General features: G+C 47.5%; 1 protein-coding gene across 2 annotated transcripts in view; it reads left to right on the top strand.

The window, feature by feature from the left end:
- RAD23A (RAD23 homolog A, nucleotide excision repair protein) overlaps nucleotides 1–25,161 on the top strand; it is a 142,874-nt gene that overhangs the window by 106,400 nt on the left and 11,313 nt on the right. Inside the window, exon 9 of one of the 2 annotated variants that reach the window (XM_069231965.1) lies at nucleotides 904–938. The exons of the other annotated variant lie outside the window; for it this stretch is intronic. Coding sequence (XP_069088066.1) covers nucleotides 904–909 — 6 coding nt within the window. The 3' untranslated portion in view covers nucleotides 910–938. The remainder of the gene's footprint in view (nucleotides 1–903; nucleotides 939–25,161) is intronic. 2 annotated transcript variants of the gene reach the window in all.

Below are 25,161 nucleotides of genomic sequence, written 5' to 3'. Positions count from 1 at the left end.
AAAATTTAACACTGGAAATGTGAATACTTCAAAAAATTTCAAACTGATTTGCTAAAATTAACTTTGTATCTTTAGCTTGACTTTTGCAAGCAGCGAAAGTACATCCAGAGATTGCAATATGGGCATTTGCCTCAAAGTACTGGCATGCACCAACGAAGAGAGCATGCATTCATCCAAAAAGCAGTAACAAGCATTGGCAAAGCCAATAGGTCTTGCCTTTGCAAGAGCTATTGTATTTGCCAGTATGTTTTAGACATATTTTACACCAGCATGGCTGCTGTTCAGTGTGGCTAACAGTAAAGAAGAGTGCCATGGTGTGGATTGTTATGGAGTGGTGTGAACTGGAATGAGTAGAGTGTCAGATTGGAGTGGCATGGAGTGGTGTAGAGTGGAGAGGCAAGGAGGGTGTTGATTTGAGTAGTTTTTTGTTGAGGGGAGTAGTGAAGGAGAGTGGAATGTCAGTGTTGTAGGATCCAGTGGTGTATAGCACAGTGCAGTGGCATAAAGTGTCACGGGGGTAGAGGAGTGGGATAGAGTGGAGTAAAGTGGCATAGGAGTTTTGTAGAGCATAGAGTGGAGTAAAGTTTAATGGAGTAGAGCATCATAGAGTGGAGATTATAGAGTGTGGTGTATAGTGTTGCAGAGTAGATTGTTGTAGGGTCCAGTGGGGTAGTGGGGATTGGCATAGAGTGCAGTGACATACAGTTAGACTGCACTGGAATTAAATAGGCTTTTAATAAGGCATCTATGCCCTGCACTTGCCAATGTTTTTTGTTCCCCAAACTGATTTTAAATCAATTGTTTATTTCCAGTATTCATAGCCTTTAATTGCCAGTTGGGAAAGGCATGAATTTGAGTGAATTCATTTTGTCTGGGTAACCATGTATTTTCTCACTTTTGTAGGATTGAATTTATAACAAAAAGAAACGGGATCGGAGGTATTGTGCCCTGAAAAATATGCAGATGTCTCTAAATATGTTTGGGGGGTAGCCACTGGTGGTGGCAGTGTTCCTCTTGTGTGTAATTACAAATTGTACGTAAAATACTCGCTCTGTATAAGTAATGGCGGGCACAATGATGGTTACAAAACCGTTCACCATAATTAGCAGAATTCATGTACACAGCCTTACAAAGACTGTATAATGCTCAAGTTCAGATAGTATATGTCACTTTTTTCCACGCCCCATTCGTCAGAAATAAGACCTTGTGTTATCACATCATTCATAACTACTTTAAAAACATAAGGAGTTTGCAAAGTTTCTGTAGGACCAAAAACATCATATGGGAGCTTATCCCACCCCATTCCATCAGAGACTGGAAAAGCAGAAATGTTCACAAGGGACAGGTCTCTTTACACTTTGTGGGAGGATGAATGAGGTTTCAACAGCTCAGCTACCAGCTCTATAGCAGAGTGTTCTGGGTGATAATATCCATTTTATAGCCAAAAGAAAATGGTCAAAAGTCAAATCCACAAAAGTAGGAACAATAGCAAAACAAAACAGTCAGTTGTGCAGTACAATCATCCCCTAGACACTGCATAAGACTTGTTTGAGAATGGAATTTATCATCCTTCATTGTACCATGGCTCAAGCTGCTGAGTATCGGTGTTTAGTGCCTAGAGGAGGCTGTGCTGAACCATCAGTATATATGCTAAGTTTATACTGATAGAAGCATTATGTTAGTTGGCGTGGGGTATTCTTATTCATATTAGAGACATTCTTGAGTTTTTGTAGGGAAGGCATTGGTATTGGGTATGGTATGGTCAGAGACATAGTCTGAATCAGTAGCCTTCAGGGAAGCAGCACATTGTATCCATCTAGGATGTAGGGCTTTCGCATTTGGTATTCTGGCCTTTATGACAGCCTCTAAGACTGGTCCAGGAGTAACTGCAGGTTCGATGGCATCTGTCGCTGTAGATACGCATGTTCTGCAATAGCTCGCCATCTGGTGTTGGGCCGGAGTGTTACAAGTTGTTTTTCTTCGAAGAAGTCTTTCGAGTCACGGGACCGAGTGACTCCTCCTTTTGTCTCCATTGCGCATGGGCGTCGACTCTATCCTCGATTGTTTTTTTTCTGCCATCGGTTTCGGACGTGTTCCTGTCGCTCCGAGTTTCGGAACGGAAAGATAGCTAATTTCGGAAGATTTTCGTCGGTATTGTTGCGTTCGGGATCGGCGTACTTACATTCAACACCGCATCAAAGATCGAAGAGCTCCGGTGCCCTTCGGGGTAGTTTTTCGATCCTCCGTCGGGGCCTGGTCGGCCCGACCGCGTGCTGAAGAACGCCGATGGAACGGACCCCGTTTCGTTTCTGCCCCAAATGCCACAATAAATACCCCTACACAGACCAACACTTGGTCTGCAACCTGTGCCTGTCACCTGAGCACAGCGAAGACACCTGCGAGGCCTGTCGTGCGTTCCGGTCCCGAAAAACACTCCGAGACCGTCGAGCCAGAAGACTTCAGATGGCGTCCGCACCGACAGCCCAACGGGAGTTCGAGGAACAGGAAGAGGAAGGTACCTTCTCGATCCAAGACTCAGACTCCGAAGGATTCGACGATACACAAACCGTGAGTAAGACGTCGAAAACCACACAGAGAAACATTTACAAGGCCCAGGGGACGCCACTGCCACCAGGCCATGGCTCGACCTGTAAATTCGGTGACCGACCGTCGGCACCGAAAAAGGCCCAAACAGTGCCGAGATCGTCTGACTCCGGTCGAGACACCGGCACGCAGCCTTCTCGGGACCGAGAAAGTGCTGGAGACAAGCCTCGACACCGTGATGCCGGTGTGGACACGGCTCGACGCCGAGACAGCGGCACCGAAACAGATCGACGCCGAGAGGTTTCGGCCCCGAAAAGAAAAAAAGTCACCTCGGAGCCGAAAAAACACGCAGACAAAGTTTCGATGCCGAAACAAACTGCAAGCGACCCAGCTTCAGGCTCTTATACAGAAGAGCACTCGCTAACCTCCCAAATGCAGAAGCATAGGTTTGAGGAAGAGCTACAGGCAACTGATGTGGACCATACGCAAAAACGTATCTTCATTCAGCAGGGGACAGGAAAAATAAGCACCCTTCCCCCCATTAGGAGAAAGAGGAGGTTGGAGTTCCAGACGGAACAAACACCACAACCAAAAGTGGTGAAAAGAGTTACACCACCACCCTCACCTCCGCCCGTGATTAACGTTTCACCAGCACAAACTCCATCACACTCCCCAGCTCACACCACCATGAGCCAGGGTGACCAAGATCAGGACGCATGGGACCTATACGACGCCCCAGTGTCAGATAACAGTCCGGAGGCATACCCTGCGAAGCCATCTCCACCAGAAGACAGCACCGCGTACTCTCAAGTGGTGGCTAGAGCAGCACAATTTCACCACGTAAGCCTCCACTCAGAACAGGTCGAGGATGATTTCTTATTCAACACACTCTCCTCCACCCACAGCTCATACCAAAGCTTGCCTATGCTCCCTGGTATGCTCCGGCACGCAAAAGACATCTTTAAGGAGCCGGTTAAAAGTAGGGCAATCACACCAAGGGTAGAAAAAAAGTATAAGCCGCCTCCTACGGACCCGGTTTTCATCACTACACAGCTGCCACCAGACTCTGTCGTTGTAGGAGCAGCTAGGAAAAGGGCCAACTCTCACACATCTGGAGATGCACCACCCCCAGATAAAGAAAGCCGCAAGTTTGATGCAGCTGGTAAAAGAGTCGCAGCACAAGCTGCAAACCAGTGGCGCATCGCGAACTCCCAGGCACTACTTGCGCGCTATGACAGAGCCCACTGGGACGAGATGCAACATCTCATTGAACATCTGCCCAAGGACTTACAAAATAGGGCAAAACAAGTGGTTGAGGAGGGACAGGCCATCTCCAACAACCAGATCCGCTCCTCCATGGACGCTGCAGATACAGCTGCACGGACAATTAATACATCTGTAACTATCAGAAGGCATGCATGGCTCCGAACGTCTGGATTTAAACCAGAGATTCAACAAGCAGTTCTCAATATGCCTTTTAATGAAAAAGAACTGTTCGGTCCAGAAGTGGACACAGCGATTGAGAAACTCAAAAAAGATACGGACACTGCCAAAGCCATGGGCGCACTCTACTCCCCGCAGAGCAGAGGGAATTACAGCTCATTCCGTAAAACGCCCTTTCGAGGGGGGTTTCGGGGTCAAAGCACACAAGCCAGCACCTCACAAGCCACACCGTCCAGTTACCAAGGACAGTATAGAGGAGGTTTTCAGGGACAATATAGAGGAGGGCAATTCCCTAGAAATAGAGGAAGATTCCAAAGCCCCAAAACCCCTACTACTAAACAGTGACTCACATGTCACTCACCCCCTCCACACAACACCAGTGGGGGGACGAATAGGTCATTATTACAAAGCATGGGAGAAAATCACTACAGACACTTGGGTTCTAGCAATTATCCAACATGGTTATTGCATAGAATTTCTACAATTCCCTCCAAACATACCACCAAAAGCACAAAATTTAACAACACACCATTCCAATCTCCTGGAGATAGAAGTGCAGGCACTATTGCAAAAGAATGCAATCGAATTAGTGCCAAACACACAAATAAACACAGGAGTTTACTCACTGTACTTTCTGATACCAAAGAAGGACAAAACACTGAGACCAATCCTAGACCTCAGAGTAGTGAACACTTTCATCAAATCAGACCACTTCCACATGGTCACACTACAAGAAGTATTGCCATTGCTAAAGCTGCACGACTACATGGCAACTTTAGACCTCAAGGATGCTTATTTCCATATACCAATACACCCATCGCACAGGAAATACCTAAGGTTTGTATTCAAAGGAATACATTACCAATTCAAGGTACTGCCTTTCGGATTAACAACCGCACCAAGAGTCTTTACCAAATGTCTAGCGGTAGTCGCAGCACACATAAGAAGGCAGCAGATACATGTGTTCCCATATCTAGACGACTGGCTAATCAAGGCCCATTCGTTAATAGAGTGCTCAATTCACACAAATCATATCATACAAACCCTCTTCAAACTAGGGTTCACCGTCAATTTCAAAAAATCCAAAATTCTGCCACGCAAGGTACAACAATACCTGGGAGCCATAATACACACATCAAAAGGAGTAGCCACTCCAAGTCCACAAAGAATTCAAAATTTCAACACCATCATACAACGCATGTATCCAACACAAAAGATACAAGCAAAGATGGTATTACAACTCCTAGGCATGATGTCATCATGCATAGCCATTGTCCCAAACGCAAGACTGCGCATGAGGCCCTTACAACAATGCCTAGCATCACAGTGGTCTCAAGCACAGGGTCACCTTCTAGATCTGGTGTTAATAGACCGCCAAACTTACCTCTCGCTTCTGTGGTGGAACATCATAAATTTAAACAAGGGGCGGCCTTTCCAAAACCCAGTGCCACAATACGTAATAACAACAGATGCTTCCATGACAGGGTGGGGAGCACACCTCGATCAACACAGCATACAAGGACAATGGAACGTACATCAAACAAAACTGCATATCAATCACCTAGAACTTCTAGCAGTTTTTCAAGCACTAAAAGCTTTCCAACCAATAATAGTTCACAAATACATTCTCGTCAAAACAGACAACATGACAACAATGTATTATCTAAACAAGCAGGGGGGGACGCACTCCACGCAGTTAAGCCTGCTAGCACAAAAAATTTGGCATTGGGCAATTCACAACCAAATTCGCCTAATTGCACAGTTTATACCAGGGATACAAAATCAACTCGCAGACAATCTCTCTCGAGATCACCAACAGGTCCACGAATGGGAAATTCACCCCCAAATTCTGAACACTTATTTCAAACTCTGGGGAACACCTCAGATAGACTTGTTTGCGACAAGGGAGAACGCAAAATGCCAAAACTTCGCATCCAGATACCCACACAAACAATCCCAAGGCAATGCCCTATGGATGAACTGGTCAGGGATATTTGCTTACGCTTTTCCTCCTCTCCCTCTCCTTCCTTACCTGGTAAACAAACTCAGTCAAAGCAAACTCAAACTCATATTGATAGCACCAACTTGGGCAAGGCAACCCTGGTACACAACACTGCTAGACCTATCAGTGGTACCCTGCATCAAATTGCCCAACAGGCCAGATCTGTTGACACAGCACAACCAAAAGATCAGACACCCAGATCCAGCATCGCTGAATCTAGCAATCTGGCTCCTGAAATCCTAGAATTCGGGCACTTACAACTTACCCAAGAATGTATGGAAGTCATAAAACAAGCAAGAAGGCCATCCACAAGGCACTGCTATGCAAGTAAATGGAAGAGGTTTGTTTGCTACTGCCATATTAATCAAATACAACCGTTACACACAACTCCAGAACAGGTAGTGGGTTACTTGCTTCACTTACAAAAATCTAACCTAGCTTTCTCTTCCATTAAGATTCACCTTGCAGCAATATCTGCATACCTGCAAACTACCTATTCAACTTCCCTATATAAAATACCAGTCATTAAAGCATTCATGGAGGGCCTTAGGAGAATTATACCACCAAGAACACTACCTGTTCCTTCATGGAACCTAAATGTTGTCCTAACTAGACTTATGGGTCCACCTTTTGAACCCATGCACTCCTGCGACATACAGTTCCTAACCTGGAAGGTGGCATTTCTCATCGCCATTACTTCCCTAAGAAGAGTAAGCGAGATTCAGGCGTTTACTATACAAGAACCTTTTATACAACTACACAAAAATAAAGTCGTCCTAAGGACCAATCCTAAATTTTTGCCAAAGGTTATTTCACCGTTCCATCTAAATCAAACAGTGGAACTTCCAGTGTTCTTTCCACAGCCAGATACCGTAGCTGAAAGGGCACTACATACATTAGATGTCAAAAGAGCATTAATGTATTACATTGACAGAACAAAAAACATCAGAAAGACTAAACAACTCTTTATTGCATTTCAAAAACCTCACGCAAGAAACCCAATTTCAAAACAAGGTATAGCCAGATGGATAGTTAAATGCATCCAAATCTGCTACCTTAAAGCTAAACGACAGCTGCCCATTACACCAAGGGCACACTCAACCAGAAAGAAAGGTGCTACCATGGCCTTTCTAGGAAACATCCCAATGCAAGAAATATGTAAGGCAGCCACATGGTCTACGCCTCACACATTCACCAAGCACTACTGTGTAGACGTGTTATCCGCACAACAAGCCACAGTAGGTCAAGCCGTATTAAGGACATTATTTCAGACTACTTCCACTCCTACAGGCTGATCCACCGCTTTTGGGGAAATAACTGCTTACTAGTCTATGCAGAACATGCGTATCTACAGCGACAGATGCCATCGAACTGAAAATGTCACTTACCCAGTCTACATCTGTTCGTGGCATCAGTCGCAGTAGATTCGCATGTGCCCACCCGCCTCCCCGGGAGCCTGTAGCAGTTTGGAAGTTACCTTCAATTATTTATATATGTATCATCTCAACCTTAAATAGGTGCATACTTAGTCACTCCATTGCATGGGCACTATTACTACAATTCAACTCCTACCTCACCCTCTGCGGGGAAAAACAATCGAGGATAGAGTCGACGCCCATGCGCAATGGAGACAAAAGGAGGAGTCACTCGGTCCCGTGACTCGAAAGACTTCTTCGAAGAAAAACAACTTGTAACACTCCGGCCCAACACCAGATGGCGAGCTATTGCAGAACATGCGAATCTACTGCGACTGATGCCACGAACAGATGTACACTGGGTAAGTGACATTTTCATTATTTGTTTGTCTTCAACCAAAGGACTTTCCTTTACGACAGGCACCCGAATTGGGGTCATTATTTTTTCAGTGGATGCAAAACGCATTTTGCATTAGAATATAAATGGAATTTATATATAGTGGACACTGTCTCACAACCCTACTTAAATGTGACATATGTGAAGCCTGTGGCACAAGCTTTTGATGACCAAATTTGTTCTGTTTACACATGTGTACAAGTGTTTGGATTCAAGCATATTATGTTAATAAATTGTATTTATATAGTGCTTACTACCCCTGATGAGGCATTGAATCGCTTTACTATGAGTAGCCCGCTACCTAGAGCAGTGTTAGTGGTCAATCCCTTGGTTATTGGGGGTTAGTTTTGCATGCTCATTACATGCATTCAATCGAGGTTCTTTGTGGTAATTGTTGACATAGATGCAATTATTAGGGGGGTTCTACGTGAGGCACCATTACTAGCTGGAAGTAATATTATGATTTCCAAAGAGCTTTATGGTAGATAGGCATGAGATTTTTAGTTATTTGTATCCAGATGAGGGAGACGGAAGGTAGGAAGAAACAGAGGTTGATTTAATAAAACATAAGTGATGTAAGGTCAGTTTTTCATGCAGGATTTTAAGGGTTATAACAGGTTGAGAATTTTTGCATGCAATTTGTGGATGTAAATCTGTTGAAAGAAATAGTTTCATTCAAAAATACTTCTCACAGTAAAAATAGAAAGCAGTGTGACAAATAAGAGCCTCTTTAATACCCACTGCACCATATTTAATACTATAAAGCATTGTAGTTTATGCAAATTCTATGCACCATAGGCAATATATTATTAAAAAAAAAAAGTTTGTAAACATCCACCAACGTAAAAAATATAACAAGGCAATTAATATAGACATTACAGTAACCATTATTATATTCAGTGCCAAGTTTGTCACCCATTCAATGTCTGGTTTGAAAGACACCGCCCCCTTCATTCGCCTGTCTCTGAAGACCACCCCCACAGAACAGACACTATGTCCAGCAGAAAGGTTATGTCCGGAGTCACCTTCTAGGATCCACCTTGCCTGGTATTGCATATCACTGTGGCTTACATCCAGGTGTGAACTCTGGTCACTTCCACAAATCTTGTAGTGGGTTAATCCGCTTCCTTCATGCTGTAACACACCTCCAAGAGAAAAACGAAAGAGGGAAGATGTCCGTTTCAAAGAAGCAGAGCCCCAATATAAACCTTCAGAGATCCAGACAATAAATAACATTTTGTGTCTTGAGAATGTGGGTTAGTCTGAGACTCCAAAACTTAGTCATCTGCTGAGCAGTCAGATTTTGGGAGGGGAGAAAGGGGAGGGTGTATAGCAGCTCTGCAAGACTTCTGCCTATGACCATGACTAGGAGCCCAAGCATGTTAGGTCTCCCTGCTGGTGAGGGGACATCACCCAGGGAAACCAAGACCACCTTCCCTGGAGCACCAGCACCTGCCTGCTCACCAAGACTGATGTGCCTTATGAGGGAGAAGAAAGTGTTGGAGGGAGTGAGGTCCTGGGGCTAGGGCCCAGTGTGAGGACTCCCTGTCAGGGGTGTGAGAAGTCAGTGCCTGCACTGATCAGGCCGTAGCCCTTGTGCCAAATTATTTCAGCAGTCCTTGTATGCCAGGAAAGGCTGTTGTGAACGCCAGCAGCAGGTCAATGTGACATCCTGGGAGTCCGTTTCTACTCTTTTGGAGCATAGTTTGACTTTCGGTCTTCCAGTGCCTTATCGAATTCCCTGTTGAATTATTTTCCTTCTGACTAATATAGTTGGAGATGTAGGCAGCCATTAACAAAAAAAATATTCACACTACTCTCAAGACTTTGACACATTTAGAACACCTCTCCTTAGACTAGAGAATATTTGGGTATAGAACAGCACCTAACGGCAGTGTCGGACCAAGGATTAGTAGAGGAAGGAGGGGAGCAAAACAGCAGGTTAAAAATGCCTACTTGCTTAAACACCCAAATATTATAAAGAATATTAATAGGCCATTAAAGTATTTGAAATCAGCAGCACAATCATGGTCTCAGTGGCAGCGAGATGGTACTCCCTAAAAGCAGTAATTTGGGGTTATTTTATTAAATAAAAAAGCAGCATAATTAAAAAGGGAAACCTTATTAACAGCACGGGACTCAAACACTATAAATATACGCTATCACAAGTATGGCATAAAACAGTCACTACCAAGGACCAGTTCAGATTTCTTTAACTGGAAGAATCAGCAGGCATTAAATTACCTAGACTTAAAATATTATGAAGGGGAGATAAAGTTGTTGAGCTTACTAGCTAACTACTTTCAGGTATGTGGAATACCTATCGCCCAATGCCCGGGACGTATTGTTTGGGGTCAAGGGCAACAAGTTTCCATGTTTATTTTGTCCTTGGGACAAGTAGGCCCAACCCCCTGCAGCACAAACCCTTTGGCTGCCAGTTTGTAGACAAGGGAACTGTCTGCAGTTGAGGTAATGTGTGTCCATTTGTTAATTCTGTTGGAACTTGTATTTATGGTTCTTTAATGAAAAGCCTTCATTATTAGGGTGAGCACTATAAATAAACGTTTAAGTGTCACACTGCACTACTGGCAGTAATTCCAGTTTAAAAAAAAAAAAGTCTATGCACCTTTGAAACATTTAATATGAGGCTAAGTATAATGCTCCAAAGAATGCTCTCTGATTAGATGCAATTGTTTGCAGAAGCTTGTAAGAAAGAGTTATGATTCTTTGCTTTCAAAATAAAATGCGGAGAAAGAAATGCAAGTAGGAAATTGTATGTGCTTACTTTGAAGCGTCACTTAGTTAAATGTGTTGATGCATGCTAGTATTTCCAGAATATATTCCTAATAGAAGAATCAGTGTAAACATTTTTAACCAGATTATCAGAAGCATGAAAATAAACAAGCACTGGCAAAGCCAACCGATCCAACATTTTTTGTGAGTCTTTTGGTTTCGTCAATGTGTTTGTTTTGACATGGGTTTTGTAACACTTTATTGTTGTGGGAACTGCCAGGCCCCCACCATTGTAACAAACACTGTGAAAAAGAAAAAAATGTTTTTGGTCTCAAAAGGCACACATTGCCAACAGTGGCGTAACAAAGGCCCCACAGCCTCCCTCAGAGGCGCCCCCTCAGCACAGCACCTGCCCTGAGAGAGTCTGAAGGGGGGTCCTCAATGTTCTTTGTGGGGGGGGGGGGTGTCCCCCTCCAGTTTTGTTACGCCACCGATTGCCACAGTAGTTCCTGGCACTTAGCAAAACTACTTTGTGTGCCAATATGCTCCTTGTGGAAGAGGGAATACGATCACTCACAGTAAAGCCAGATGATAGAGAAATAGACGTTTAATTAAAACAAAATGTCTTTAACGCCACACCTAATAAGGGACCCTATTCTTAAAGAAAGTCACAAATGTGCACCCATGATATATGTCTTTGAATTAGTGGCTTTCATGAATTCACTAGAAATTACAGATGTAGACCATGAAAGGGGACTCCTAGAAAATATTTCTGAACTGTATTTTAGTACCAACAAATATGCATGTGTAGATTTGCTTATGTGAAAATCTATTGAGCGTTTACAAGTTCACTTTCCCTCCAACCTTTTTTCCCCAATCCTGAAAGAACTTCTACCTCTGCCATTGTCTAGAGTAAATTTCCAACCTTTCTCATTATGGGAAAAGTTTAGAGACAATGTGGTAAAAATCCTTAAAACATGCAAGTTCGTAGGTTTGCTGACTTGAAGGCCTTCCAGCCCTGGAACTATTGCTTACTGCTTCCTCCAGCCCAAGTATGTAGATCTGCGGAAAGGTGGCAAAATAAGAAAATTGCTATAGTAGGGATTGAAATTGCAAGTATTCAAGCCCTACTATAGTAGTAGCCCTGGCATAATCAGAGAGGCTATTATCAGAGCTCTTACATAAAGAGATTGCTGTCATAATTTGTCACTGCACTACGTGACACCAAAGGTAGATTTTTTTACAGGACAAATAGATCTAAGAAGGGATAGATTATTTAGAAACTGGTGCAAGCTTACCTCACACAAGTCGTAGAATGCAAGCTTTCCTCGCACAGAAGGTACAATGCAAGCTTCTGTCACACAGAAAAGGTACAATGCAAGCTTCCCTCACAGGAAAGGTACAATGCAAGCTTCCCTCACAGGAAAGGTACAATGCAAGCTTCCCTCACAGGAAAGGTACAATGCAAGCTTCCCTCACAGGAAAGGTACAATGCAAGCTTCCCTCACAGGAAAGGTACAATGCAAGCTTCCCTCACAGGAAAGGTACAATGCATGCTTCCCTCACACACATGGTACAATGCAAGCTTCCCTCACACGGAAGGTGCAGTGCAAGCTTCCCTCACACGGAAGGTGCAGTGCAAGCTTCCCTCACACGGAAGGTGCAGTGCAAGCTTCCCTCACACGGAAGGTGCAGTGCAAGCTTCCCTCAGAGGGTAAAATGCAGTGCAAGCTTCCCTCAATCAATCAATCAATCAAAAAATGTTTATAGCGCGCTACTCACCCGGAGGGTCTCAAGGCGCTGGGGGGGAGGGGGGACCGCTACTGCTCAAACAGCCATGTCTTGAGTTGCTTCCTGAAGGAGAGGTGGTCGTGGGTCAGACGGAGGTGGATGGGGAGGGAGTTCCAAGTCTTGGCTGCCAGGTAGGAGAAGGATCTTCCTCCCATGGTGGCTTTTCTAATGCGTGGCACGGCGGCGAGGGCGTGGCTGGTCGATCGTAGCTGGCGGGTGGGAGTGTAGAAGGTCAGGCGGTTGTTGAGGTACCTGGGGCCCAGGTCGTGGAGGGCCTTGTGTGCGTGGGTGAGGAGGCGGAACGTGATTCTCTTGCTGACGGGGAGCCAGTGCAAGTCTCTCAGGTGTCCGGAGATGTGGCTGTGTCGGGGGATGTCGAGGATGAGGCGTGCGGAGGCGTTCTGGATGCGTTGGAGTCTTTTCTGTAGTTTGACCGTGGTTCCGGTGTAGAGGGTGTTACCGTAGTCCAGTCGGCTGGTGACGAGTGCCTGGGTGACCGTCTTCCTGGTTTCGGTGGGGATCCATCGGAAGATCTTTCGGAGCATGCGTAAGATGTTGAAGCATGATGAAGAGACGGCGTTGACTTGTCTGGTCATCGAGAGGGAGGAGTCCAGGATGAAGCCCAGGTTGCGTGCGTGGTCCGTTGGTTTGGGTGCGCTGCCCAGGGCAGGGGGCCACCAGGAGTCGTCCCAGGCAGAGGGTGATGATCCAAGGATGAGGACTTCCGTCTTGTCTGAGTTTAGTTTCAGGCGGCTGTTCATCATCCACTCGGCTACGTCTTTCATCCCTTCGTGCAGGTTGGTTCTGGCGGTGGCTGGGTCGTTGGTGAGGGAGAGGATCAGCTGGGTGTCGACGTAGGAGATGATGTTGAGGTTGTGATGGCGTGCGATGGCTGCGAGGGGGCTCATGTAGATGTTGAAGAGGGTGGGGCTGAGTGAGGATCCTTGTGGTACGCCGCAGATGACTTCGGTGGCCTCGGATCTGAACGGGGGGAGGCGAACTCTCTGGGTTCTTCCGGTGAGGAACGAGATGATCCACTCTAGAGCCTTCTCTTGAATTCCGGTGTTGCTGAGGCGCTGCACTAGGGTGCGGTGGCAGACCGTGTCGAACGCTGCGGAGAGGTCCAGGAGGATGAGGGCCGCTGTTTCCCCTTTGTTGAGCAGGGCTCGGATGTCGTCAGTGGCTGCGATGAGGGCGGTCTCGGTGCTGTGGTTGGCTCGGAAGCCGGACTGTGAGTGGTCGAGGGATCCATTAGTCTCGAGGAAGGCGGCCAGCTGTCTGTTGACGGTCTTCTCGATGACTTTGGCAGGAAACGGGAGGAGCGAGATGGGGCGGTAGTTCTTGAGGTCGGTGGGGTCTGCTGATGGTTTCTTCAGGAGGGCGCTGAGTTCGGCATGCTTCCAGCTCTCTGGGTAGGTGGCGGTGTTGAAGGAGCAATTGATGATGTCCCGGAGATGGGGTGCGATGACGGAGTCGGCCTTGTTGAAGACGTTCTGGGGGCATGGGTCGGTTGGTGATCCGGAATGGATAGTGTTCATCGTATGGATGGTGTCTTCGGTGCTGACCGGGGTCCAGGCGCGGAGGGTGGTGTTGGGGGGCGTCTGTTTGGTGGTTGGGTGCGTGGTCTGTGCGCCGAAGCTGTTGTGTATGTCGGCGATCTTGCGGTGAAAGAACGAGGCGAGTGAGTCGCAGAGGTCTTGTGAGGGGGTGATGTCGTTGTTTCCGGCGCTGGGGTTGGAGAGCTCTTTGACGATGCTGAAGAGTTCCTTGCTGTTGTGTGCGTTGTTGTCTAGTCGTTCTTTGAATGCTGTCTTCTTGGTGGTGTGGATCAGCTGGTGGTGTTTACGGGACGCGTACTTGAGGGCGGTCATGTTGTCTGTAGTCGGGTTTTTTCGCCAGGCTCTCTCGAGGGTGCGGCAGTTCTTCTTGGAGTTCTTGAGGTCGTTGTTGAACCAGGAGGCTTTCTTGCTGTTGGGCCTGATGGGATGGGTTTTCAGAGGTGCGAGGTTGTCAGCGCAGTTGGTGATCCACTGTGTAAGGTTGTTGGCTGCTTGGTTGGGGTCCGCTGAGCTGGCGGGAGGGTTCTGGCTCAGTGATGTGGAGAGCTGGTCGGTGGTGATCTTGTTCCAGCTCCTGCGGGGAGCCTGTTGTGGGTGGTGGTGAGTCGTGGTTTTTCTGAAGCTGAAGTGGACGCAGCTGTGGTCTGTCCAGTGGAGTCCGGTGGAGTGGCTGAAGGAGATGTACTTGCTGGAGGAGAAGACTGGGTCAAGCGTGTGTCCGGCGTAGTGGGTGGGGGTGTTCACCAGTTGCTTGAGTCCGAGGTTGGCGAGGTTGTCCAGCAGGGTGGTGGTGGTGTTGTCGTTGTTGTTCTCCAGGTGGAAGTTGAGGTCCCCTAGGAGGATGTAGTCGGCGGAGGAGAGGGCGTGAGGGCTGATGAAGTCTGCGATGTCTTCGCTGAATTGTGTGCGGGGTCCTGGGGGTCTATAGATGAGGGTGCCTCTGAGTGTGGTCTTGGGGTCGGTGTGAATCTGGAAGTGGAGATGTTCGGCAGCTGTGAGGGTGTCGTCGGAGTTGGTCGTGATGCGGATGGTGTTCTTGTGGAAAATGGCGATGCCTCCTCCTGTCTGATTGATGCGGTCCCTCCGGGTGATCTTGTATCCGTCTGGGATGGCAATGGCGATGTCGGGCGCTGAGGAGGCGTTCATCCAGGTTTCTGTGAGGAAGGCGACGTCTGGAGATGTGGTGTCGAGCAGGTTCCAGAGTTCCACGGCGTGTCTGTGGATGGAGCGGGTGTTAAGCAGGATGCACTTCAGGTGGTTGCTGTTGGTGCTTGGTTTGGCGGGAGCGGTGCGGGTCTGGATGCAGGAGAACTTGCAGGATTGGCAGGTGAAGGGTCCGTGGGTGCGTCTTGGGGCGGCACGGCAGCACCCGGGGATCCGGCCGGTGTTGAGTGCGATGAGGGTGGCGGCTTCGTAGGTTCGGCGTGTAGGCTCGCAGTGGTGGGGGTCCGCGCCTGGACCGCGCCCAGCGCCAGACGGGCGAAGACGGGCTTGCCTTTGGCGCGGCAGCGGCGCGCCCGCTGCGCGGCCTCCATATGAGGGGAAGAGGGAGGGAGGAGCAGCTGGGAGGTGGGAGCGGGGCGGCCAATGGGGAGCAAGGGGGCGGAGCTACCGGAGTGTAGCGGCGGGAAACGAACAGGCGGCGATGGGGTGACGCGACGAGGCTGGAAGAGAGAAGAACACGGTGAGGGCAAACAAGGTAAAAACAATACAATACAGTGGAACAATACCAGGGGCACAGGCACTCGGGGTACAGAAGAAAGAGCGGACACAGGCACTCTGGCACAACGAAGAGGACGCTGGCGCTAGGTCACTGGAGGCGGGAAAAGGCAGTCAGGGCACAGGAGCACAGGGCGCACAGGAGCGAGAGCGGTCACACTGGAGGCTGTGAGGCGGTGAGGGGAGCGACCTGCCTGGGAACCAGGGTCAGAGGTCGCTCTCTCTATCGCTGCGCGGCCTCCATATGAGGGGAAGAGGGAGGGAGGAGCAGCTGGGAGCGGGGCGGCCAATGGGGAGCAAGGGGGCGGAGCTACCGGAGTGTAGCGGCGGGAAACGAACGGGCGGCGATGGGGTGACGCGACGAGGCTGGAAGAGAGAAGAACACGGTGAGGGCAAACAAGGTAAAAACAATACAATACAGTGGAACAATACCAGGGGCACAGGCACTCGGGGTACAGAAGAAAGAGCGGACACAGGCACTCGGGCACAACGAAGAGGACGCTGGCGCTAGGTCACTGGAGGCGGGAAAAGGCAGTCAGGGCACAGGAGCACAGGGCACAGGAGCGAGAGCGGTCACACTGGAGGCTGTGAGGCGGTGAGGGGAGCGACCTGCCTGGGATCCAGGGTCAGAGGTCGCTCTCTCTATCGCTGCGCGGCCTCCATATGAGGGGAAGAGGGAGGGAGGGAGGAACAGCTGGGAGGTGGGAGCGGGGCGGCCAATGGGGAGCAAGGGGGCGGAGCTACCGGAGTGTAGCGGCGGGAAACGAACGGGCGGCGATGGGGTGATGCGACGAGGCTGGAAGAGAGAAGAACACGGTGAGGGCAAACAAGGTAAAAACAATACAATACAGTGGAACAATACCAGGGGCACAGGCACTCGGGGTACAGAAGAAAGAGCGGACACAGGCACTCGGGCACAACGAATAGGACGCTGGCGCTAGGTCACTGGAGGCGGGAAAAGGCAGTCAGGGCACAGGAGCGAGAGCGGTCACACTGGAGGCTGTGAGGCGGTGAGGGGAGCGACCTGCCTGGGAACCAGGGTCAGAGGTCGCTCCAGCTCACAGCAGATACAGCACAGGCAGCAGTGCATGCTCCCTCACAAAGTAAAATGCAGGCTTCCCTCACACACAGCAGCTTCAGTACCGGCAGCAGTGCAAGCTTCACTCACACACAGCAGATACAGCACAGCAGCAGTGCAAACTTCCCTCCCACATAGCAGATACCGCACAGGCAGCAGTCCAAACTTCCCTCGCACACAGCAGATACAGCACAGGAGCAGTACAAGGTTCCCTCACACACAGCAGATACAGCATAGGAGCAGTGCAAGCTTCCCTCTGAGACAATGTGCAATGCAATCTTCTCTTACACAAGGAACAGACCCATTGCAGGCATTAAACTGGCACTAATAAAGTTCAACCAATGGGCAGACAGGATTACCAGTGTTGGAAAAAAATGAGGTAATAAAGTGCTACTTCTACCAAATAAGATGCATTACACCCCATGGTTTGCCTTTTCTTGCCACACAATTGATTCATTCCTGCCATATAATTTGTATTGCGCCAGTTGCATAATTGTTATGGTCCTGAATATACGACTGATTCAAAAAGACTACTAGGGTTGGGAAATAAGTTATTTGTTTGGTAATGAAATTTGTACAAAAAATAATTCCTAAGCGTGCACATGAAAGACAAATCAAAACGTGGGCAAATGATAGAGCGCAGGGAAGATCAAAAGCGCACAGAAGATAAATAAATTTAAAGTACTATTTAAATGTAAACATTTATGTTATTGAAAAATAAGCGTACGCACTGAAGAGAAATAAAAACACGGGCTGATTGGAAAGCGCACAGCCCAGCATGGACATGGAAATCTAAATTACTAGTATATATAACAAAGCAGCCTGTTAACCAGCCACAAAAATTAAATGCTGAATTTGGCTTCAGCAGGGCTGTCTCCATGTGTAGCACTCACCAAGCGTGCCCAAAGGGTGTTCAACATACGGAAAAGGCTGGGTGCCATGTAACGCGCAACTTACATCTCATACTCCACCAGTTCTCTAATTGTTGCTTGGAATGACTGGTATTTTAGAAGGTGTGAGGTGTGCTTTTGGGGCTGCTCTTTTGTATTTGTAAAGGGAAAAGCTTGCACGGCTAGGGAAGTAAAACGTGCATTGTGTGACAGGTGATGGTAAATCAAGTCCGTATTTATGAATTGTAAGTATAATGGTAATTCTGACAGGGTTAAATACTAAACATAATAGTGCTTCTGGTAGTTCTAAATAAAAATGTGTTGCTGATTAAATGGCCAATATAGTTGAGAAATATAGAATCCAGTTTAAAAGTTAACATTTATCTTACCAAACTTAATCATTGCTTATAAACAAATCAAAAAGTAAAAGCTGAAAAGCACAGAGAAGGTAAAAAGCAAACAAAAACCATGAGTTAAGGAAGCCTTCCCAAAAGATTGGCTGATATGCCAACACACAGTAGCTAAAAAGCGAAAGCCTTTTTTTACCACACAAAAGGTGATTTAATTTTTTAATTTAAAAAAAAAAATGTATTCATAGAAAGGCTGGTAGTACTGTGAAAGTTAAACTTGTATCGTCTCACAAGGTCCGATAAATTAGGTCAGTGAAATGAATTGTACACATAATAGTGCTACTAGCAGTTCTAATTTAAAATACGTGCTACTAGTAAATGGCTGATAGGGTTGGGAAATGTAGAATCCACTTTACAAAGCACATGTTTACCCTAGCGACCTCCATCTTGGAATCTAAACCAATAAACCCAGAAGCAAATTTGGAAAGCACATGGAAAGTAAACAAAGAAAGCCTTGGTAACCTTCCCAAAAACACGGGCTGATTTGCAAAGACATGGAAGATTAAAGTAAAAAAACGTGACCCAACCTTGTTTATTATTTTAAATAAACCTAAATTATAATTCAGTTTGATAAGTGTACATTTATTTTTGCGAGCCAACCTTACATTGTAGCACAAAGAAACCCAAAACAACATCTGGATGTGCACACGGAGGAGAAATAAATTAATTTTGAGTACACTTCAAAAAGTAAATGTTAATGTCACTAAACTTGAGCTTAAATTGTAAACAAACCATAAAGCAACATCAGAAAGTGCACATAAAAAGCATTTTAATCAAGCATAAATTCTAATCCATTTTCAAAAATGTACCTTTATTTAAGCAAGCTTAATCTGCTAAATATAAAAATAGATGCATTATTTTGTGTGCAAGATTAGTACCCATTGTTTATGGTGAAAATCAGGATCTGGCTAGGAGACAGAAGGCCGCGTGCATTGGGATCATGCCTGGCCACAGGACCTCTGCGCTGGAGACTGAGGCTAATGTGGGGGTGGGGGGCAGACAAGCCAGGGAGGAGAAAGGAAAGCAGGGGGTGAGGAAAACTAGGGTGGGGGGAGAAAAGGAAAGCAGGGGAAAGTGGGAGTGAAAGAAAGGAGTGAGGAGGAGCGATGGGGAAGGAAAGCGAGGAGGAGAGATAGGAGGGAGGGGGAGAAAAAGAGAGAAGGAGCAGGAATGGAACGAGGCGGAGGGACCCAAGTGAGTGGAAGGAAAGGTCAGGGTGACAAAGGAAAGCCCGAATGTGATCAAGATAGCCTGATTTATAGCCTTGTTTACAGCTAAGCTTAACTCAGAACGAGAATGCTCTGCAAATAAAAAGGGCAGCTTCTCTGGACACGAGCAGGGAGCAAAGTAAAAAATAAAATAAAATAAAAGTCCCAAGCAATCCAGATAAACGGGACACTGCGTAATTGTCCAGTAGTTGGTCCCTGCTCCCACACAGAAGAATGAGGGACAAAAAGGCATGGATGACCACTAGCAAGCAAGCATTTTTAAATGACACTTAAACTAACAAATGAAATAGCTGGAAGCTCCCAGAAGTATAATTAAAAGTATACAAGAAGTCCTACGCTTACGGATCTGTCAGTGCCCCAGAGAGCGATTATCACCTGATGTGCCCCTCCATTAGTTTGCCTCCGTGGGAGCATAGAGCGAACGTGAGGGGGTTAGGTAGCCCTAGGATTGTGTAGGTCTGGAACCCTGGAGTGGAGGTGGCAAAGGCTGTCGCTGTCTAGTACCTGGGTCCAAAAGCTTGCGAAATTAGGGCAGTGCCATAGTAGGTGAAGGAGGGTGCCCCTACCTCTGCAAAACCTCCAGCATTCTTTGGAATTCCTTGGTTCCAGGCAGCAAGCCAGGCCGGGGTTAAGTACCAGTATGATATCTGCATGCTGGGGACATTGTGGGCAGAGTGCCGTGCTCTGTGGTAGATGTCGGCCCAGTCATCGTCAGGCAGGGTTTGGCTTAGTTCTGCCTCCCAACGTCTCTGTCCTGTTGTGCGGGTGGGGGTTCTTGCTGTATACATCTTCTGGATTATTGGACTATTGTGACCTCTTCCGCACTGTCTAGCAGTCACAGCCCATGTCATGAAGGAGAGTTCTCAATATGTCATATTTATCCCAAATTTGTGCAATCTTTTTCTTTTTGAATTGGTGTTTCTGTTGAAGTTTTACTTCCTTTTTTATGATGTCAGACAAGCGCTGCAAGTCCATTTTTCGGTTTCACATACTCATCTTGTCTGCGCTTTGACTGGCCCACTCTCTCTGTGTCATGTGAGTCATGAAACGAAAGAGAACGGTGCATGTTAGTATGTTGATGCACATTAAGCTGTTTTATTATATCACATTACATAAATTATAATGTTATCTGAGGTCTCCGATTACAGAGATACACCTTGTTTGTCCTAGTTTTTTATTTTTTTATTTTAAGAAAACGTAGTTGCTTTCTTGTTATTGTCCATTTAGGAACTACCTTTAAGCTGTGGCTTATTTTGCTTGCCCACCAATTTATGTCGGCCTATTGATGTATAGGTGTCAGCAATAATTTTGGTAATTTGTGCCCTTTTTCTGCAATTGAGACCTGCACAACACGTTAGATTGCCAGCTCTGCTGCTTTCCCTTTTAATATTTCTTAAAATAATTGAAGATATTGTGGCGAAACTGGCAGTTAATCTCATCCCTAAATGCAGGGTTAGGGCAGCCCCGTATTCATTTTGAATCCGTTTTTGCACTTCAGGTAAAACAGCAAGTGATGGTGTACCATGTGTTATGGTGTATGTATGTATATATATATGTTCGATGGCATGTGTAGCTGCAGATACACATGCTGTGCACATCCCGCCATCTGTGTTGGGCTCGGAGTGTTACAAGTTGTTTTTCTTCGAAGAAGTCTTTTCGAGTCACGAGACCGAGGGACTCCTCCCATTTCGACTCCATTGCGCATGGGCGTCGACTCCATCTTAGATTGTTTTTTTTCCGTCATCGGGTTCGGACATGTTCCTTTTCGCTCCGTGTTTCGGGTCGGAAAGTTAGTTAGAATCTCGGAAAAATCGTCGGTATTGTTTGCGTTCGATATCGAGTTAGTTACAACAGATCGACACCGAATTAAGAAGAGCTCCGGTGGCCCTTCGGGGTTTTCTTCCATCCCCGTCGGGCCTGGTCGGCCCGGCCACGTGTCTCTTCAAGGCTGATGGAACGGACCCCATTCCGCTTCTGTCCAGAATGCCATAACAAGTATCCATATACAGATCAACATCTGGTCTGTAACTTGTGTTTGTCACCAGAACACAAGGAGGATACTTGTGAGGCCTGTCGAGTGTTTCGGGCCAGGAAGACACTCAGGGGCCGAAGAGCAAGAAGACTGCAAATGGCGTCGGCGCCGACAGGACAAGAGCGTTTCGAGGAGGAGGAAGAAACATTCTCCACCCAGGAGTCGGACTCTGAGGAGATCGATCCAGAGGAAACGCCGAAAACGGTGAGTAAGACGTCAAAAACAAAAACTCACGAGAAAAGCGCTAAAGCCCAGGGGACGCCACCGCCAACAGGCCATGGTTTAACCCGAAAAGTAGGTGACCGTTCATCGGCACCGAAAAAGGGCGAGCTGGTGTCGAAGTCATCCGACTCCGGTCGAGATACCGGCACACAGCAATCTCGGGCCCGAGATAGTGGCTCATAGAAGATTCGGCACCGAGACAGCGGCACCGAAACGGGTCGGCACCGAGAGAGCACGACGCCGAAAGTAAAAAAGGTTTCGGTACCAAAATATCCGGCCTCGGAACCGAAAACAAGTTCCTACACTGAGGAACAAGGACTGTCCACACAAATGAAGACACATAGATTTGGACAGGAATTACAGGCAATAGAGCCAGATCACACACAAAGACGCCTCTTTATTCAAAAAGATACAGGGACGATCAGCACTCTTCCTCCAGTCAAAATGAAATGCAAGCTTGCCTTCCAAGACAAGGACAAACAGCCACACGCAAAGGTGGCTAAACAAGTAACACCACCACCATCCCCACATCACTCTCCGCAACCATCACCGGTAGCCACTCCACCAATGATGCAATCCCCAACTCATACAGGAATGAGTCAAGATGACCCTGACGCATGGGACCTTTATGACGCACCAGTGTCCGATAATAGTCCAGAATGCTATCCAGCTAAACCATCGCCACCAGAGGATAGTACAGGCTACGCACAGGTGGTGTCAAGAGAAGCTGCATTTCAGAATGTCAGTGTAGGAAGTTGGCTCTGTATGTGCTATTTCAAAGTAAGGAATAGCATGCACAGAGTCCAAGGGTTCCCCTTAGAGGTAAAATAGTGGTAAAAAGAGATAATACTAATGCTCTATTTTGTGGTAGTGTGGTCGAGCAGTAGGCTTATCCAAGGAGTAGTGTTAAGCATTTGTTGTACATACACATAGACAATAAATGAGGTACACACACTCAGAGACAAATCCAGCCAATAGGTTTTGTTATAGAAAAATATATTTTCTTAGTTTATTTTAAGAACCACAGGTTCAAATTTTACATGTAATAGCTCTTTTGAAAGGTATTGCAGGTAAGTACTCTAGGAACTTTGAATCATTACTTTAGCATGTATACTTTTCACATAAAACACAATAAGCTGTTTTAAAAGTGGACACAGTGCAATTTTCACAGTTCCTGGGGGAGGTAAGTTATTGTTAGTTTTCACAGGTAAGTAAGTCACTTACAGTTTTCAGTTTTTGGTCCAAGGTAGCCCACCGTTGGGGGTTCAGAGCAACCCCAAAGTTATCACACCAGCAGCTCAGGGCCGGTCAGGTGCAAAGGTCAAAGAGGTGCCCAAAACACATAGGCTATAATGGAGAGAAGGGGGTGCCCCGGTTCCAGTCTGCCAGCAGGTAAGTACCCGAGTCTTCGGAGGGCAGACCAGGGGGGTTTTGTAGGGCACCGGGGGGGACACAAAGTAGCACAGAAAGTACACCCTCAGCAGCGCGGGGGCGGCCGGGTGCAGTGTGCAAACACGCGTCGGGTTTCCTTCAGGTTTCAATGGGAGACCAAGGGGTCTCTTCAGCGATGCAGGCAAGGGGGGGGGCTCCTCGGGGTAGCCACCACCTGGGCAAGGGAGAGGGCCTCCTGGGGGTCACTCCTGCACAGAAGTTCTGTTTCTTTAGGGGCTGGGGGCTGCGGGTGCAGGGTCTTTTCCAGCCGTCGGGAAATGGAGTTCAGACAGTCGCGGTCAGGGGGAGCCTGGGGATTCCCTCTGCAGGCGTCGCTGTGGGGGCTCAGGGGGGACAACTTTGGTTACTCACAGTCGTAGAGTCACCGGAGGGTCCTCCCTCAGTTGGTTGTTCTCCACCAGTCGAGTCGGGGTCGCCGGGTGCAGTGTTGCAAGTCTCACGCTTCTTGCGGGGAGTTGCAGGGGTCTTTAAATCTGCTCCTTGTAACAAAGTTGCAGTTCTTTTCGAGAAGTGCTGCTGTCCTCGGGAGTTTCTTGTCTTTTTCGAAGCAGGGCAGTCCTCAGAGGATTCAGAGGTCGCTGGTCCCTTGGAAAGCGTCGCTGGAGCAGGTTCTTTGGAAGGCAGGAGACAGGCCAGTAAGTCTGGGGCCAAGGCAGTTGGTGTCTTCTGTTCTTCCTCTGCAGGGGTTTGTCAGCTCGGCAGTCCTTCTTGTAGTTGCAGGAATCTAAAATCTTAGGTTCAGGGAAGCCCTTAAATACTAAATTTAAGGGCTTGTTTAGGTCTGGGGGGTTAGTAGCCAATGGCTACTAGCCCTGAGGGTGGGTAACACCCTCTTTGTGCCTCCTCCCAAGGGGAGGGGGTCACATCCCTAATCCTATTGGGGGAATCCTCCATCTGCAAGATGGAGGATTTCTAAAAGTTAGTCACCTCAGCTCAGGACACCTTAGGGGCTGTCCTGACTGGCCAGTGACTCCTCCTTGTTATTCTCATTATTTTCTCCGGCCTTGCCGCCAAAAGTGGGGGCCGGGGCCGGAGGGGGCGGGCAACTCCACTAGCTGGAGTGTCCTGCGGTGCTGTGACAAAGGGGTGAGCCTTTGAGGCTCACCGCCAGGTGTTACAGCTCCTGCCTGGGGGAGGTGTTAGCATCTCCACCCAGTGCAGGCTTTGTTACTGGCCTCAGAGTGACAAAGGCACTCTCCCCATGGGGCCAGCAACATGTCTCTAGTGTGGCAGGCTGCTGGAACCAGTCAGCCTACACAGATAGTCGGTTAAGTTTCAGGGGGCACCTCTAAGGTGCCCTCTGTGGTGTATTTTACAATAAAATGTACACTGGCATCAGTGTGCATTTATTGTGCTGAGAAGTTTGATACCAAACTTCCCAGTTTTCAGTGTAGCCATTATGGTGCTGTGGAGTTCGTGTAAAACAGACTCCCAGACCATATACTCTTATGGCTACCCTGCACTTACAATGTCTAAGGTTTTGCTTAGACACTGTAGGGGCACAGTGCTCATGCACTGGTACCCTCACCTATGGTATAGTGCACCCTGCCTTAGGGCTGTAAGGCCTGCTAGAGGGGTGTCTTACCTATACTGCATAGGCAGTGAGAGGCTGGCATGGCACCCTGAGGGGAGTGCCATGTCGACTTACTCATTTTGTTCTCACTAGCACACACAAGCTGGTAAGCAGTGTGTCTGTGCTGAGTGAGGGGTCTCTAGGGTGGCATAATACATGCTGCAGCCCTTAGAGACCTTCCCTGGCATCAGGGCCCTTGGTACCAGAGGTACCAGTTACAAGGGACTTATCTGGATGCCAGGGTGTGCCAATTGTGGAATCAAAAGTACAGGTTAGGGAAAGAACACTGGTGCTGGGGCCTGGTTAGCAGGCCTCAGCACACTTTCAATTCAAAACATAGCATCAGCAAAGGCAAAAAGTCAGGGGGTAACCATGCCAAGGAGGCATTTCCTTACAGTCAGCCTTCATTCAGAGCCCATTGAAGATGACTTGCTTTTTAATACACTGTCGTCCACACACAGCCAATATCAGAGTCTTCCTATGCTACCCGGAATGCTAAAACACTCCAAACAAGTGTTTGAGGAGCCTGTTAAAGAGAGAGCCATTACTCCAAGAGTAGATAAAAAATATAAACCGCCACCAACCGACCCAGTGTACATTACACAACAGCTAACACCAGACTCTGTTGTAGTGGGAGCAGCGCGCAAAAGAGCCAACTCTCATACTTCAGGA

Source organism: Pleurodeles waltl, chromosome 4_2, assembly GCF_031143425.1.
Source record: "Pleurodeles waltl isolate 20211129_DDA chromosome 4_2, aPleWal1.hap1.20221129, whole genome shotgun sequence".
Lineage (NCBI taxonomy): Eukaryota > Metazoa > Chordata > Amphibia > Caudata > Salamandridae > Pleurodeles > Pleurodeles waltl.
The sequence above is the reverse complement of the archived record's forward strand: the minus strand, read 5'-3'. Positions and strand labels throughout refer to the sequence as shown.